Source organism: Glycine soja, chromosome 20, assembly GCF_004193775.1.
Source record: "Glycine soja cultivar W05 chromosome 20, ASM419377v2, whole genome shotgun sequence".
Lineage (NCBI taxonomy): Eukaryota > Viridiplantae > Streptophyta > Magnoliopsida > Fabales > Fabaceae > Glycine > Glycine soja.
In genome coordinates this window covers 32,955,365-32,974,421 of record NC_041021.1, presented here as the reverse complement: position 1 = coordinate 32,974,421, position 19,057 = coordinate 32,955,365, and the positions used below count along the sequence as shown (strand labels likewise).

The 19,057-nt window shown below is 35.7% G+C and overlaps 2 protein-coding genes across 8 annotated transcripts; both read right to left on the bottom strand.

Annotated features, from left to right (window-relative positions):
* Positions 1–246: 246 nt before the first annotated feature.
* On the bottom strand, positions 247–5,355 carry LOC114402390 (vacuolar cation/proton exchanger 2-like). Of its 7 annotated transcripts, none has more exons than XM_028364933.1 (8): positions 5,073–5,349; positions 4,585–4,761; positions 3,101–3,322; positions 2,804–3,016; positions 1,512–1,628; positions 1,386–1,439; positions 556–633; positions 247–386 (listed from the first exon to the last, which is right to left on the bottom strand). In XM_028364933.1, the coding sequence occupies exons 3-8, from the start codon at positions 3,299–3,301 to the stop codon at positions 291–293; spliced, it is 759 nt and encodes a 252-aa protein (XP_028220734.1). In that variant the 5' UTR covers positions 3,302–3,322; positions 4,585–4,761; positions 5,073–5,349; the 3' UTR covers positions 247–290. The 7 variants fall into 7 exon arrangements, with proteins under 7 accessions (XP_028220734.1, XP_028220737.1, XP_028220740.1 ...); XM_028364936.1 differs by having other exon boundaries at positions 562–633; XM_028364939.1 differs by having other exon boundaries at positions 2,804–3,012.
* LOC114402000 (pentatricopeptide repeat-containing protein At2g03380, mitochondrial-like) lies at positions 4,581–9,679 on the bottom strand. Its single transcript, XM_028364559.1, has 3 exons — positions 9,331–9,679; positions 5,073–5,168; positions 4,581–4,801 (listed from the first exon to the last, which is right to left on the bottom strand). Exons 1-3 carry the CDS (start codon positions 9,677–9,679, stop codon positions 4,581–4,583), a joined length of 666 nt encoding a protein of 221 aa, XP_028220360.1.
* Between the last annotated feature and the right edge of the window lie 9,378 nt (positions 9,680–19,057).

Below are 19,057 nucleotides of genomic sequence, written 5' to 3'. Positions count from 1 at the left end.
ATTAACTTCTACTTACATCTCCTAACTGTAGGTAAAAGTCTTTAATATATACCTATCATCTTCAACTAGGTAAAAACCATATAATAATAATAATAATAAATCTTCTAGCTATGCTCCCTGCTACTTACCTATTCATATGCTTTTTTTAATTATCATGTGAAAGATGACATTTGAATTGGAAGAATATGTAAATATACTGTTTAAACATATCTATAGGCCCTTTTTAAACTAAATTGGTGGTCTTCGTTTGCAAATCATGCAAAATAGAGAAACCATGTTTGAATAATTTGTCAAACATCATACAAAAAAAGCATTTTCACCAACCTGCCGGCTGCCAAGTAAATGTGTGTGCCTATCATCAATAGGTAGAACAACCAACCTGCCGGCTGCCAAGATGGAAATCAGAACTGAAACAAATTAATTTCTTTGATTTGCATCAGGGGAACAACAAAATCTTCACAGCCTCATTTCAGAAAACTAAATGTACAAGAGAAGGTATATTTAAAGCGAAAGTCAATTCATTAATACAAGTCTAACTTATTGAGAGGAATCTACATGTACATAAAAATTGGTTGCCACTATCAGATAGCAAAGAATAAGCATTAGTCCTTTGAAGTAATTAGCAGTTCCTTCCTGCAAATGCATAATAAATGTCACAGTGTTGTCTCTTCAGTCTTCACCATACTAATAATCAAGACGTTGTTAACATGTGTCATTATCTACGTGTTTTAGGTTCGTAATACCATACTTTTAATTTTCACTTGTTTTTTTTATGTTTGAATACAAACCTGTAACATGAAGGCAACAACTATAACAGTAAGAAATAGTACTGCAGTCTCAAAAAGTTGAAAGTTTAAGTCCATAGGGTGCCCTGTTATCCAGCCAATAACAACACAAAATGGTATCTTCATAATGAAAAGGAAAATGTGAACGAAATGAAATTTCACACACTAGATTTTTGTTATAATTTATAAGGAGGAATTTATGTATGAAAAAACCAGATGACAGTCCATTAATGCTGCATCAGGCCATCTTCTACTACATATAGGAAGAAACTGAATATATTCAGTTGTTTCATCACTTGGTTTCGATCCTACTATCATGTTATATGTTACTCCTACTAAATTTTGCTTTCTCTTATTTGGACATCATGCAAATATTTCAGCATATTGTACTCCTCAGAAAAATGCATCTCTAAAATTCTGTGTGCAAAACTCTACCTTAATTCTACCTGAATATATGCATGATACATAAGAAAGCAAAGACTGTCACACATACTTGCATGAAAACTGAAATTAGAAAAAGCATTTTATATTTACCATAGCAACAGTAATTCTATATAGTAATTCAATCTCATCCATACAATATAAATATATAATACTTGCCACAAACATAGATATCTGTGTGGATGACCCAATTGCTACTCCTAAGGAAATGTCCTGCAAGAATAAAACTTATTAATATGAATATATATGGGAACACATGTGTGAATACAAGAACTGAAACCTCACAAGTTTATCTTTCATGGCAAACATTATAGCACTGGCATGTTCAGTTGCATTCCCCACTAGTGGAAGCAATATGACACTAATAAATGCTACTGGAATTTCCCATGCCATAGATGCTCCCTATAACAAATAGAAATTTTATTTCTTAGAAAAATGTCCTAAAAAGAACAAAACAAAAATAAGAAATTTCATATAATAATAAACATTTAATGATACCTTAGAGAAGTTATCTTTCTTGTAAAAATATACAAAGGACAAATGGCATTTCATTTGAAAAGCAAGCCAAAAACCTGAATGACCTCAAATAGGTAAGCACAAAGGCAAGGATGAAGGAAGAACAAGATAAACTGCTTGAACCGCTTAAGGACAATAGCCGGAGACAGCTAGAATTTGGAAGGTTTAGATTCTTGTCAGAAAATGGGAGTGAGTATTTGGACTTGTTAGAAATCAGTTAGGTTGACAGTTATTATGTTGTAGTAGGTTCTTAAATCGTAAAGGCTATAACAGATCTCTACCCAATAATAAGGCGACATCTCCCTAGAAGAGTTCTCTCTCCTTATTCCCAATTGAATTGCATATTCACTTCTCTCTTCATGCAATTCTGATTATCTCTCTCCCCTTGGGAACCTCTCACAAAATCAACATCACCTAGTGGACAAAAATAGTTTACCTATCTAATGCTGACAAACATGGGTCATGCTCGTTCTTCGGACATTGTTAACGATGACACACAACTTAGTGCTTGCCAGGCCAGCTTTTTAAGACTTGCATAAATATATAAACATGATATACTGAGTAGGAAATATATTATCAGGCTGAAAGGTAAACTCTGAAGGGAATCTATTTCAATTTAACTACCTTCTAACAAAAAATGTGAATATTATCCCCACCTCTATAGCGCCAACCAAATATTCTGACAGGATTGATATCCAAGCAGTCATAACCGAAAGCCAGATTATTGTTTCCCATTTAGAAATATCTGAAGATTCATCATCATTTGAGTTGTTTCCCATTTAGAAATATCTGAAGATTCACAAAATCTTGATTGATATACATCAAACTTGGGTTATCTAAGTCTAGAATCTAAATATCACTTTGCTGTCTGCTCGTTTAGATTAAAGAGCATCCATTCGGTCCAAAACCTATTAATAAGCATGTGTCACAGTTCCTATTCATGACAAAATTATAATTGTGATTACATAAGAAAATCAATAATATCACATGGCATACCACATATCCACAAACAAAAGAATGACTGAGGAAACAAAAAGGAAACTGGATATAAGACTGCCAACCTCGTTCACAGAGACGTAGAGATTTCTTTGACTTTTTAACTGAAAAAATAGGTATGCAACATAAGCCACAAGCATAATGCAGCTGCTGAATCTTGAAAGTGACAACTCTGACTTCCCAACATGGACCTCACTGTGAGTGTAGTGTAGAACAGCAGGAAAAAGTATGCCCATGACTGCCATTAGCAATAATCCTGAGTTCACGGAAGTAGCTGCATACATGGTAAATTGAATCAGCTACAGGTAATACAAAATGAAACTAAGGAACATAATAAAAAAGGCAGAAATTAACATGTCTACCTTGTTAAACACTTGCTCCTTCTCGTGATTAACAATCCCACCACATAAGAATGCACACCCAAGCACCAGTAACATATTGGACAATATTGAACCCAACAAAGAGAGCTGGACAACGCGTGTCATTCCAATTTTCAGTGCATATATTGAGATGATTAGTTCTGTTGCATTGAACTTCACGATTTTCTTTCTTGCCGGTGTCATGACTCTGATTCTTTCTATTCCCTAGAAAATTACACACTAATGTGAATTCACTTTTTTGGCCATGCACTAATGGTAATTAATTAAGAACGGGTGTTCTAAATAGTTAACCACCATAGAAAGTGCTCGTGAAATTTCAAAACCTTGTTTGTTGATTTGGAGTGCGGGTCTTTGTATATCATCATATGACTCAATTATGAGTTAGTGTGGGTAGGTCACGGGCCAGTTGCTTACGCACACATATTATAACCCTATGTGCTATGTCTATATAGTTATAAAAAAAATGCAGCCAAATTATGAAAAAGTGACCAAGGTTTAGACCATGATGATAACAAAGCTTGAACACCAAAATAGGGGAGGATAAATAAGAACACGAATAAATCCATTTAAAATTAGCAAAAGGAAACAGAAAAAATGACTACATGATAATTTCGATTGAGTTTAAGTGGCTTAATTCTCAAAAGGAAACAGAAAAAATGACTACAAAAAATAGTGTACTAAATCCTTAACGCATTTAAGCACTGGGTACAGGGAATCATCTTATGTTAAATTTCACAGTGCTAAAATTTTCACATGTATATATAAAAAGTTGCATATGTCAGCTATCAAAGAAAATCACTGAGCAAAAATTGTGACAATATGCCAACGGAAAACAATAGAATTACGGAGAATGACTTATTTCCTTAATTATTAATTGCACAACAATAATTAAATGGTGTTGAGAAACGAATGAAACAAAAGAATCTATGTTTATTTTCAGAAAAAATTTCATAAACACTATGTTATATAAATAGACACACGAAGAAGGAAGTGTAAATATAATAATTTATATAATGCATGCATTGAACTGTTAAGTTACAAATTGGTAGATGACTTTCAGTAATAAAAAATGGAACACTTAATTCTTTGGTAGGCACTTTAAAACTACTCCTAGACAATAATGAGTCATTCTCTTTCAAAATATTATTGTGGATAGCATGATATACTTTTTTGTTCAACCATTCAATTAAGCAATGTTCCAACTTAAAGTGACTACCCTACTGCAGCATTCAACATACACATCCTATTACATATTTACATGTGCATTTGCACACCATATTCTTCACAAGCATCTTACTTTCTATCACGTGTGTTTATATTATTGTATATTAAGCTTTTAACAATTGTACATTCTTATAAACTCAGTAAATTGAAAAAAAAATTAATGAAACCATGTAACTTCAAAGAAGAAACAGACGCTTATTTTATTAACACACAAAATTCTTCATCTTAGAACTAAACATTACTTATTGTAATGGATAATCCTTAGAGCAGGTGCCACTAATTCTTCCGGAATCTGTTGAACTTTCTCAGCAGCATGCTTCTCTGACACCAGAGCCTCTTCATAAGTCAAGCCAGATTTTCCAGTAATTTTACAAGTCCAAACCCTCTGGCGATATTGATTTAGACGATTCAAATAATCACTAGTACATGTCAAGGAATACCAACCGTCAAACAAATAATCTAAAATAGGAAAAAAAGTTCATTAAAGTATTCAATCACTGTTTGCTATTAGTTTATTCAAAGTAATAAAGAGAGGCAAGGTAGAAATAAAAAAGATGAACAAAAAAAAGATACTTCATACTTGTAATCTTGAAATATTTCTTTAGTAAATCGAATTTGATAATCGCGCTTCCTCGAGCGACATAATAACAGTGAAATCGAAAAGGCATAGAACAATAAAATTGCTTCTGAATGAAAATTAAGAGAGAGAGAGATTCAAAACGGAATAAACCTTTGTCCTTGACGTACTCGGAGAGAGTGTTGCAGTCGGAGCACAAGACGAGTCCGATGAAACCGAGATTCTCGCATTCTCGCGAATTTAATTGCTCTGATGATGAACCCAAACACAAACTCAAAGCCAACACAAGCCCTTCTTCATCTCCGAGAATCGAATCGAATCGAACTAGCGAGCCAAGTCAAGGGACTGGGTTAGTTACTTCATTCCATGGGCATGATCCTCACGCTCTATCATATTAGGCTTCACTATATGGGCTCCAGGCCCTAATTTGTTTTTGATTTATCTATTTAGTTCAACCGAATTATTTTAAAATGAGAAAAATAGTGAAAATATTGTATGTTATTGAGTTTTTGATTAACTTTCTTAAAATAATTATTTTAATATGTATTTGTTTTATTGTATTTTACTTACATTATTATTTGTAGGTAGAAACTTTTTATCTACACCAATGGACTGTAGGTATAAGTTTTATAGGATTTTACCAACACCAAATAATCGTAGGTATAAGTTTTTTGAAATTTTATCAACATTAAGCATTTGTAAGTAAAAGTTATTTTGAGTTTTATCTACACCAAATAATAGTAAGTACAAATTTTTAAATTTTACCTATGATAAACAATTGTAGGTATAAGTATTTTTTGACTTTTACCTACACTATGTGTGTAGGCAAAAGTCTCCGTACAAATTTTTAAATTTTACCTATGATAAACAATTGTAGGTATAAGTATTTTTTGACTTTTACCTACACTAATTTATGTGTGTAGGCAAAAGTCTCCGTAGGCATATGTCATTTTTTTTGTAGTGTTAAAAGAACTAAAGCCAATAATTATTTTAAGAAAAAAGATAAGATTATGTCTTCTTAATGTTATGGGTAATTTTGATAAAAACATAAATTTTGAATAAATTTGATGCTACTAACTAAGGTCTTGTTTGGGTAGTTGTAATTTTTTATTTTCAAATGTAGTTTTTCAAACAAAATTAGTTTGGTAAAAATGAAGGTCAAATTGATTTTAACTCAATTTTGAACTTTTCATTACCTTCCATTTCAAAATAAAAAAAAGGATTTATTAAAATGATTTTTAGTTTTAAAAAGTGCATTCTCCCTACAAGGAATGGAGGGGTATCTGCAAAAGGGACTTTGACGCTCTCAAGTAAGTTTTTGAGCGAACTCAGGATTATTAAAGTATAGAACCTGATTATTTGTAATGATGGATGGAAAAACCTTGGATCGTTGCTCGAGGGGGTTGTTGTAACAACATAACAACCTCTCTTGAGTGTAACAACCTTGTAACAAATTAACAACCTTGACAGTTACAACGGTCTAACTGCCCAACCGTGCGGCATTAGGGTTGACTATCTGAAGGACATCCATGCTCAGGGTCAGGTTGATTGGGATGAAAGTATGACGCGTCACATGGCATGTCATTTGTGGACCCAGGTCAGTACAAGTTTATAAATAAGAAATCTTATAAAAATTAATAAACAACAAGATAAATATAATTAAAAGTTTATTACAATTTATCATGTGATATTAAATGATTGCCTCACATGAATTTTAGATAATTAGAATTCTTCGGTTTGAAATAAAAAAAATGATACAAAAATCATCTAAGTTCTCATCAAGCTAGCTTTGGGGACAATGAGAATTGAAGGTTGCTCTTCATTCAATTTTGATTACAAACCTTGTCACTTTAATACATCTCACTATACATTCCATGTTGGAACTTGGAAAGTTAGATAATCATTCTGAAGTCTCTAGAAAAATGGGGAAAACAAAAATTGGAATTGAAGAAGGTGATCAAGAAATTTTGAAGGTGACTGTTATGAGTAGAAAATTCTACTCTATGGATCCTAGCATTCGAGGTCTAGGTACCTCCAGAAAAGCAAGGGAAGAAAGGAAAGCTGAATATTATTTCTCCCTGCTTCTCAAGGGAAGGCACCCTCTTACATATATAAGGCTAGGTGCTAAGGAGGGGGGGGGGGGGACAAGCTCCCGACAACACTAACAAAATATAAGCAAAAATCATAAAATATCCTAACATAATTATTCCTTTCTAACAACCTATATAAGGCACCACTACTAAAAAATATACATTTAACATTGCTAGGTTAACATCGATTTTCTACAAAATCGATGTTAACACAAACGCGGTGGCATACTTGTAAATAAACCAGTTTATTAACATCGGTTTTTAAAAAAACCGATGTTAACATGACGTAGGTAACATCAGTTTTGTCAAAACCGATATTAATGATTCTATGTTAACACCATTTTTAAAAAAAACCAATGTTGTGTTTTTACTTATATTAAAAACTGAAAAGCTTTGTCTCTTCTCGCGCCCATCAGTCTCTCGCAAACTCTTGCTTCTACCTGACCCCCCACGCTCACTCTCACAAAGGCACCCTCAGGCCACCGTCGTCGCTGCCATTGTTCCTGACCCCCGACGCTGAGTCTCGCATAGCCACCCTCATCCTACCATCGTCACTGTGACGCTCACCCCACCCTCGTGTTTTGGTAAGTTTTGTTATTTTCCTTGAAAGAACTTCGTTGCTCACCCCTCCCTCAGGTCACTACCATTTTCTTTGAACAAGCTTCGCTGGTTTCCTTGCAGGCATTCCATTGGCACGAAAGCAGTCTTTGCTCATCCTTGTACTCGCAATCACAAGGTAAGTTTTGGTTGTGCTTTCCATTATGTTAACTTCCCTTAGTTATAACTTCCCTTAAACTGAGATTTTAACTTTCCTTACTTGGTCGCAACCTGTATTTGACTTAATGGGTAGCGTAGTGTAGTGTTGTTGATTTTGATTGAGGTAGCGTAGTGTTCCAAATACTTGTGACCACTGTACTTTGTCTCATTTTGATTGAGGTAGCATAGTGTTGTTCATTGAGGGCAAGGCATGAGGAGATTGAATAATGGGTAGCATAGTGTTATGACAAACATACACCGGAAGCAGGGTTGTTTGCATAGTGTAAGCATGGTTGTTATCACACTAGCGTAGTGTTGTTCATGTGTGCAGTAACCCTTTAATGAGTTTTTTATTTGGCTGATAAAAAAATTTGCTGACAAACAATAATTTGATTATCTATTTAGAGAATTTGGCATTTAAGTTCCTATGGTATGACATGTTCAATTTTTATTTCCAAGTCATTGTTTTCTTCTTTGTTCTTTCTTGGTAAAATTGTAATGCCTATGCTTTGCCTTACTCCTATTCAGATGAAAATCCTTTGCTTGCAGTAGTTGTTATCTACATTGCCAATACATGAGAGGTAATTGTTATCTACAGACTTTATTGTTTAACTGATTTGCGGTCCCAGTTTATGATGTTTGGATTGATAACTGATTTGCTTGCAGTTTATCATGTTGGGATAACTGTTTTGCTCAGCTTCTATTAAGTTATGATGTTTGGATTGATAATACTAGGCTTCATTCTTTCCGTTGCTTATATTGTTTCTCTTAATAGTGATGTTTATGTGGCTGAAATAGATAAATGTTCTAATAATAATGGAGCAGGCTCTAAAGGTGCAAGAATGGTCTTTTTGTGTATCTAGTGGACTAGTAGTTAATCTGTTTGACTTTAATTTGTAATAACCCTGAACATGACAACACCCAAGTCCATTATATAAATCATCAGAACCATTCCCTGCAGCAACAACAACTTCTTGTTTTTTCTTGTCCAGTCCATGATCCCTTGCACTTGTCAAATCACTAGGCATGTTGGTGGAGTTGTGGTTCTTACCATTAGAGATTTATGGTTATTAGAATGTCCATCTGATTTAGCAAACACCTTGTCACCTTTCATAGAGTTTGAACAAAGACCCCCCATATGAAAAACTCAATCTTTGTACAAAAAAATAAACAAAACTCCTCATGTAGCAGCTCAGGTCACCCAAATCAGGAACTGATATAAATTATATTAGAGCACACTTTTTTCAAAATATTATGGTGAAGTCTTGACATCTTCTATATATATGTATGCTTTGGTGAAGAGGGAAACTTGCAGTTACAACATCCTTGTGTTCAATTGTTGGTGCCTATGGCTACAATGAGTTCAATTATTGTCATGTACCTAAAATTCTGAGTCATATTACAAAGGACAAAGTTTTTATTTTTTTTTCTTAGTAGGATTCAGTTAATAGCATAAACAGACCTGCAATATGTGAAAGCATGTAACAAGTTGCCTAATTCTAAAGCTCATGTTGTGCCACATTCTTTGACCAAACTAAGCATCATAATTTCATTTGGAAACATACCTTCATTCAAATTATTGCAATGAATATAGGTTGCAATCATAGCAGTCCAACAAATGATACTAGCCTTAGACAAGCCATCAAAAACCCTTCTCGCATAAGCTAAATTTTCACATTTAACATACATATCAATCAAAGCAGTACATAGAGGAACTCTTGATTTTCCACACTTCCCATTTCTCATTACATAAGCAAGCAAGGCTTTCCCCAATTTCAAATCAGCGAGTTCTTCCAAGACATGTGTGATGCTTATCATTCCAATTTCACTAGGCTTGACTCTCATAACATGCATATCTCTCAAAAGGTCCAATGTTTCTTGAAGCAACCCACTCCTATCATAGCTCCTAATCATACTGCTCCAAGAAACAACATCCTTGTTCTTAATGTTATCAAATAATAAGTGTCCATTAGTGACAATAAACAGTAGCTTAATTTAAACAAAAACAAGGCACCTGATGGGTCAAAACACCTTAGTAGTGGCTCTAGTTTTTAATCGTAATTCCTAGCTAGTAGTGGTTGTAGTTTATGTATGTTGTGCTATTTTGTGCTCACTTTAAATCTGCACTCACCCATTTTAAGTTGTCCATGAAATGCTACCTTAGTTTCTTTGAAAGTTCAAAGCTACTTAACAAACACCACCATGTTTATTAAATAAGGCTTCATATTACATAATCTTATGCTTAGATGCCTAGGATATAACAACCTTCTCCTATAGTATGCATGTTCTATTTTCCTTTTTAAAAGTTAGTAATTCCAATAACATGGACATGGAGAGTGTTGTGTGCAGCTTGTTAGACCAAAATCACCCCTTTCACTAGTAGGATATGTCTCAACAATCCAGACTGGTTTTGAAAATAGTCTGCACAAACTAGAATCCCTTTGATTCATCAGAGGCCAAACTAAAATTCCTTTGATTCATCAGAGGCCAAACTAGAATCCCTTTGTCTAAATATTCTAGAAAACAGAGGAGAGGATGAAGTAAGTGGTTAATTTCTACAAATATGAACCCTTAATAACTAGTCTGAGATATATAGATCATAATAAGAAAAAGATACAATCATGCCATTAATACAAAGTGTGCAACTTTAGCACTGTGCTAGAAATTGATTGCGTGGCAAAAAGTATTGTCTATAGTGAATTAAATGGTAAAGGATTCTTTGAAGACTATCTTGAAGAACTACTTACAAAAGTAAAATTTGAAACTGTTTGACTTATTGAGATTGTATGACTGTCCTCACTATTGTGTATGGTAGTTAGAGTTATGATTTTTGAGACACTGACGACGTGAATTGATAAATTCAAAATATAGTGCAGCTAGCATGCACTATTGTTAGATTTCTCCTACAGCTACTTTTTGGTCCAATTTTTCTTTATACAAGTATGTTCAAGGGAAATCCGATTCGCTGGAAAGCGCACCGAGTCGTCAAGTATTTAAAATTAAAACGGATGAATCCGAGTATCGAACTCAAGGAAACTAGTATTAAACAGAGTTAAATTAAAAAATAAGGCATTGTTGAAAGAAACATTGATAATTGATGGTTTAGAATAGAATTAAACTAAGTCTAGCCTAAAAACAGTAAAAATGCAAGTAAGTAAGATTGACAGCAGTAGGTAAAAGTGTTGGGTCTTTCTAAGAAACAAGCTGATGCATATAAGGATATTTCTCTAATCAATCATGCTTTTATGTTCTATGTTGTGGTCTAATTTACTAAACCTCGATCCCTCGCAAGTTTAGACTAATTTAACCTAAGCTTCGTCCGCAGATCCCTCTTGTAAGACTAGGCTTAACTTAGACAGCATTATCGTAACAACATATTTAAAACCAAAACTTAATCCGCAAATCCCTCATTTAAGACTAAGTTTCAATCCTGCTTCTATCAAGTTCTAAGGCAACAGTATATTTCCCAATGCTAAAGTCACCTAACTGTACACACAAATGGGTGATCAGACCAAGAGCATGCAGAAATTAAACATTGAAAGAAGCATTGAACACGGAAAAAACAATCAATTAGATATTAAAGTAATTACATAAGTTGTTCCTTAGAAATTCCCAAAAGGGGTGTTTAGCCAGCCATACAGAAAAACCTTAACACAAATGAGATTAAGAGTAGAGAATAATCATTCCTTACACAAGAAGGGGGATCCCTCCTCCTCTTCTTAGCATCTCACAATCACTCTACAACTCACTAATCTCTCTCTAATTACAAAACCTAGGTCTCTCTGCAAAAGTTGCTCCTCTTACTGCCTCCAGAGCTCATTTTCTCGAAATAGGCACTGTGGTGTAATGGTGATTCTCTGGATTGTCATCTTTAAATAGGCTCTAAACTCGCGACGCTGCACTTAGCGCCACCCTCGTGCTTAGCACGAGTTAGTGGATTTGAGCTTAGCGCCCTTCATGTGTTGAGTCTGGCTGAAGACAACAGCTATGCTTAGCGAGCAAATCTCGCGCTTAGCGCGCGACCTTGATATTGATGCTCTGCCAGATTCTTTTATTGCGCTAAGCGTGCTGAAGCTGCGCTTAGCATGGTATGCATGCTTAGCCCAAATGGTGAGCTGAGCCCAACTGCCACTTTCAACACTTCATGACTTAACCTCTTTTAACCTGAAATTGCACATATTTTATCATTAAATCCCATGGAAAATATTCTAGAGACAACTATAACAATAAAACAAGATTTATTTACAAATTCCTACAAAATAACTATAAATTGGGGAAACTATACAAGTTTAGGAAAATGTTTTCTATACAAAAGTTAGTCGTATAAGACGACTAACAACTACAATATGCCTCCTTGAATTAATTAATAGTCCTATGATACTTTAAGCCTACTTATTGTCACATATTGATATCTGTTTTTCGGAATGATGATTCATGTAGGTGGTCATTGAGTTAAGTATTGGATTGTTGCTTTCATTTTGGACTGTGCTGCTCATCATCACAAGTACAAATGTTTGTTACCAATTAACGTTTTTATTACTTGTTCACTGCCATTAATGACAACTGATATATCCTATACAAATTATGTTCATGATGAGTGAACCTTAGATTCCCGTTTGAGACTGAATGCAATGATTCTTGCGGACAGTTTGCATTAATCATTGTATTCAATCTTGAATTGTCCGTTTGGATAGTTTGGGGAGACTAATATTTTTATGGTAGATTCATGCGTTAAGGTTAACATTATTTTGTTTAATTTGATGAAATTTTGGTACAATGCATTTCTAGTTGTTCTCTGAGTGCATACTTGATTATTGGGAAATTAACTTCACCAATTTCATGTTGTGTACTTGGAGACCAATGTGAAATGCTGCCAAAATTTTGTGAAATTTAACAAAATAGAATTAACCTTGACGTATGAAGCTACCATTAAAAAAGGTCTTCCTGAATGGGATAGGGCCACACCTATAATAAAAAGTGAGATTTTCATGCATTGAATAACTTTGTGAGTATCACAGAGTTATTATTTAGATGAATCGAAGTTGGATGAATGAAAGTCGCATGAGCCCTGCATATGAGGAAGACATTGAAGTGTTCTTGTAATTTGCCTCCGAAAGAAGTCGACCGGATGAGGACGGAAAATATTATTGTCCTTGCATCAATTGTTTGAACGGAAGATGAAAAATACTGGACAACATACGAGAGCATCTATTGTGTGATGGGATGAAGAAGAATTACACCATGTTGATATGGCATGGTGAATTGACAGACCTGTAGAGTGGGTCCCAATCTGAACCGTTTAATGTAGAAATGGGCGATCGCTTGGAGGATATGATTCGTGACCTTGGACAAGAGTCTTTCCAGCAAGCACATGCTCCCTTCCAATTCTATGTTTTTAGGTTTTATATGGAAATCATGTCGGTGGCCTCTCACTGAGCGCCAATCTTGCACTTAGCTCGCATTAGTGAACTGTGGCTCAGCGTCAATCTCGCGCTTAGCCTGGAAGATGACAAATGACTCGCTTAGCGAGCGACAACGTGCTGAGCACGTGCTTGCAAGGCAAATTCTCTTCTAGATTCTTGTGTCTCGCTGAGTGCGCTAGTGCCTCGCTTAGCGGGACATACTCGCTAAGTGCACAAACCAGGCGTAGCGAGACACCAGATTCAGCACTTCACAAAATCTCCTTTTTCACCTAAAATAGAATTGAAATTTACATTAATTACAAGCAGAAGATTATAATGAGTAATGATCAATTTATTAACCAGAAGTATTTACAATCCTACATAAAGAACTATAACTTGGAGGAATTCTATATAATTATCAAAAGTTTCTATACAAAAGTTAGTCGTATAAAACGACTAACACCCTTCGTCCCACAACTTTCAATCACAGACTTAGATAAACATCAATGTCATTTCCTGGTTGTCTTGGGCCCGATATCATGATGGACAACATCATGTATTTTCGCTTCATGCACAACCAAGGAGGCAAATTGTAAATTACTAGTAGAACTGGCCATGAACTGTGTTGAGTGCTTAAATTGCCATATGGATTCATTCCATCATTGGCTTGTCCAAGCCTAAGATTTCTTGCCTCTTTGCCAAAATTCAAAAACAAACGATCTATCTTTTGCCATTTGCATGCCATGTAAGGTCTTTAGCGTCATCTCCATTAGCAAAAAAATGCTTAAACCTTGGAACAATCGGCAGATACCACAACACCTTCGCTGGGGGGCCCTTCTTTGAGTTTTAATCAATGCTACACTCTTCATCATCCTTGACCTTGTATTGTGATACCCCACACCTAGGGAATTTGGACATTTCTTCAAATTCATGTTTGTACAATATGCAATCATTTGGGTAAGCATGAATCTTCTGATACTCCATACCCATCGGACATAGTATCTTCTTTTCCTGATAGTAACTTTTAGGCAACGTGTTTTCCTCTGGAAGCATACCATGCACTACTTGAAGCAGTGAACTAAAGTTTTTGTCACTCCTCCCATATCTGGCCTTCACATTAACCAGATCTTAAATGGTAATTGTTTATTTCAAACAAATTTGATTTTCTTATCATTGGTATTATATTATTAACTTATGTTTTATTTTATCATGTAGTATTTTAATGATGTTAGACCATTGGAATCAGACACATTGAAGGCGCTTCGCATCCAATGGGCAAACTATTATCTCAAAGTTAGAAATGAAACTTAGTTTACTAGCTTGTAATTTTAGTTAGGATGTTAGGCAACGTAGGATGTTAAGCAACTTTGTAATTTTAGTTTAATTAATTAGTTTACTACCTTGCTTTACATTTTTTACAATTGATGTAACCTTTTAACATTAATTGAATATTCTTTATTCATAGTTATAATAAATTCTTTATTGACATATAGTTATCAATTGATTTTTGACAATTGATAGTTTACTAGCTAGCTTTCTACTAAAAACTGTTTCAAAACAGAATGTAAATGATATATGTTGTGTTGTGTGGTCTGATTTCAAAGTTACAGGTTAATTTTTGGGTTTATTGAAAAAACAGACAGTGTATTAAAAAAATTCCTAATAACAAAATCGGTTTTTTAAAAAAACCGATGTTAACGAACAAAGTTAACATCGGTTTTTCCAAAAACCGATGTTAACTATCAATGTTAACATCGGTTTTCAACAAAAACCGATGTTAACTTCTAAAACGTTAACATCGATTTTCTACAAAAACTGATGTTAACTATTAACGTTAACATCGGTTTTCTACAAAAACCGATGTCAACTTCCAACGCTGCTATGAACATTGATACCTTTTTTTGTGTTATTATTAATATATAACATCGGTTATTTAAATAATCGATGTTATCATTTTTACGTTAACATCGGTTTTCAGAAACCGATGTTAACGTTAATACTTTCAACGTCGATACTTTCAACATCGGTTAATAACCGATGTTGAAAGTCCTAAATAACCGATGTAAAAAGCATATTTTCTAGTAGTGCACGTTTTGTTTTTTACATAATGCTCTCTGTTATCCATACTACAGGTAGTCCTTTAGGTAGGCTGGTGTATGTATTTGTACTTGCTGGTCTATAACATTGATCGAGGTCGTACCCAAATCAAATAAACATTAAAATGCAGTAACTAGGAAGTGAGCCTAGGTCATTTCCCAACGAGCAATGACTAACCAAATGTTCATAATATGAAATTAATAACGTTTGGGGGGGGGGGTTGTTTGTTTTGTGAATTAAAGAACAAGCGAACTGGAATACAAAATTAATAATAGTAAAAACGTGTTGTTTCCTCTGATTCAAAAGTCATTCTGTAACATCCTGGAAATTTCTACCCGGAGTTTACGGAAACGATGTATTTTGAATGATTATATATATATATATATATATATATATATATATATATATATATATATATATATATATATAAGTATTATTCAGTGTATATGTATAGATATGTTCTTGGTAGAAATAGGAATAGTGGGGGCAAGATATGCGGGTTGGACTAATTAAGGGAGAGAAATCCATAACTGGGAGGTTATGGGTTAATTCCTAATTAATTAGTTAAAAATCATCGTTTTGCGTGTGACTTAAAATTTAACGAAACCAACCTCTGAACCACGCTCGGAGTTTTATTCTAAGCGTTTTGATATATATATATTGCTTACTTTCGAAAACTGGCCCCGACGGACGCAGAGAAACGCGAGAAAACTGGAATCAGAGAAACGGCACGCAAACCGAGGCAGGATTTTAGCGTTTCAGAGGTCAGATTTTCCCCACTTTTGTGACTGAGTAAGGGTCACAGTCAAAAAGAGAAAGGGGCCCTTTTTGCTCCAATCAAATAGGGACATGTGGCAGAGCTTGAATAAAATAATAGAAAAAGAGGAAAACCTTTTATTTAAGACCAAAAAGCTTTTCTCTCTCCTCACTCAGCCAAAGCAGAAAATTCAGAAGCTCTCCCTCTTCCTCACGTTGCTTTTTCCTTCTCCTCCATTCTCCATTGAAACCCCAACAAAGCTCCAACCTTTGGTGCTCATTTCTGCTCCAAATCGCGAAAGGAGGGCATTTTCGGGGTCGTGAAGTGCGTGGCTACGAGTGGGACTTCGAAAATTCAGGTTTGGGTGGACTTCTTTCTCTCTTAAATTTCGTGGGTATGGGGTTTTGGGAGATATGATGGGTGGTTATGTTAGTTTTCTGCTGTGTGATGATTATTTGTGAAGGCATTTGCTGAAAACTTGTTGAAAATGCCATGTTTGGATGAGTTAAACATACCCATTCTGTTTTAGGGTTTTTGAGATGATGTTTGTGATGTTTATATGCTGAAATTGCTGATGGAAAACTGTTAGAGATGAAGGGTAGAACTAACCTAGGGTTAGAAAGTGAGAATGTGATGTTATGAGTGGAAAAAGAGTGAGACTTTGAGAGTTGGAAGGCTAAGTCTGAATTCTGTGGTAAATGGAGGTTAAAGTGAGTTAATACTAGCTTGAAATGTCATTTAGGACATGTGAGAAAGGTTAGGCTGAGCTAGAGAGAAAAACAAATGACCAAAGTGAACCAAGAGCCATTTCTAGGGCAAAATTTGGGTGTTGAAGAGTCAAATTTTGATTCGGTGAGATTTTAGGTGTAAATCCAGCTTGAACAAGTCTAAATAGATGTTATGGACTGGTGTGAGGTGAGAGTTTGCTTCAAATTTACCTCATTCTAAATTTCACCTTTCAAACCTAGAAAAGCCGTTGAATTGAAGGGTTTTGGACACCTAGATTTTGTGTTGCTGTGGTTTGAAGCTTGGCTTTGGTTTAGACATGTTTGATACATGATTTGGGACTTGTAGGATTTGATTTGAGCAAGATTGGATGAGGGGAAGTGTGATTTTCGAAATCTGCACTTATGCAGAATTTTGCTGTCAAAATAGGTGCAGCAGGATTTTAGCTTGGTGCAGAAAATGCTTGTGTGTGGTTGGCTGTGGAAAGAGTAGTACAGAATGAGTTCTGGATGTTTGCTAGTAGATCCCAACGGTCAAAATGTAGGCTTATGCACTATATACTTCCAGTAAAATTTTGGAGTCGATCCAACGGTTAACGAATTGGATCAAAGGAATTGTTACTGTGGTCTTTAAGTGAGAAAAGCTGTGATTTGGGTTGATGTGTTGAGCAGAGTTTTCTGCCTTTGCTCTGTTTTGCTTGGCTGTGATAGCTTATGCTGTTTGAATGTTGTTTTGCTTGGATGTTGTGGAAGCTTGGGAGGATTGATGGGGACCCGGTGTTGAGAGAAACGAGGATATGGGCTACGTGGGAGTACGTGAGCTCAGTTGGAGGTGGGCAACAGGGGATGGTGGGTTTATGCGCGCATTGTGGATGTGGAAAACTTGTTGTGCACCATCGCCCGACCGCCACCTAGTACCACATGTGATGGGTACCCCATAATCCTACAAGCTTGAGATGAGGAAGTGTTGAAGGGTGAAACTTCCTGCTTTTATTGTTGACCACAGAGTGGTACCTGGAGATATGTCGCGGGGGTCAGGAGACCTTGGGGACGTCAGGTGGGGTGCTATTGCCCAAAACCAAGCTTGACCAATCCCGACCCAACCCGGGCATAGTCGGTCAGTGAGAACCTGTGATGTACCTAAGCAGGCGAGCTCCTGGCAGTCAACAAATAAAAGGAAAACAAGACCACAAAGCAAGGAGGCTTGTGGTGGCTGGCCAGCTGTGAAACTTGATTGATATGTGAGATATGGTCTCTGGTAATCGATTACCAAGGGTGGGTAATCGATTACAAGGCTTAAAAATGAAGACAGGGGGCTAAGATGGTCTCTGGTAATCGATTACCAGGGGATGTAATCGATTACCAGGCTTGAAAACGGAGTCAGGAAGCTAAGGGAGCCTCTGGTAATCGATTACCAGCCTGTGTAATCGATTACACAGAGGGATGGGTCACTGGTAATCGATTACCAGGCATGTGTAATCGATTACACAGTGCATTATTGCATATTTCATGTCCTGAGGCTGTGTAGTTCAAGTTTAGCCTCTGGTAATCGATTACCAAGGCTGTGTAATCGATTACCAGAGATGAAAAGCCTTAAGATACCCTTCTTACTTGCATGTAATGGTTTGTAGAAGTATTGTGTGCAGCATAGTTAGATTCTTGTGAAAGAGTCTACCCCTTTCTCTTCTTTCTTGTAGATCGTGATGGCGGCGCAGCTAATCCGTGATCGAGTAGAGATGGAGTGCCTAAAGGGAGCTTGGGAGACCCTCGAAGGCAACACGAGGTGTCGATTTCGGGGCACCATTCGATTCACGGCTACTTCTTTGGTGCATCCAGATGAACCTGCACGGACGCTTCAGCGCACGGTGGAGTGGACAACTCCTTGGATTAGTTTTGTATACTTTTTGAGGGTGGGCGTATCTAGGACTGACTGTTAGGTTTACTCTTTTGCTTTGTATGGGTAGACCTGATGTATAGGAATTTGATAATTGTATACTTGTGGCTGAAGCCACCACTATGGACACCTTTGCTCTGGATGACACTATATATATTTTGTAAAACTCCCATATTTTGGACAACTTTAAATGATGAATGCAATTGTGATCGATCTTGTTATTTGAAAAGAAAGCATTAGCAACTTTATTTGTAAAAGAGTTTATCGACCGTATTTTATTCTTTTACTTTCACGTGACGACCTAAAGTAATGGTTGGTACATTCTTTCTTTTGAAAAAGCAAAATAGTTTAGAGATTATGAGCGGTGAGAAAGAAATGACTCCAAATAGAGTTGTGAACTGGCCATTCAGGACTCTG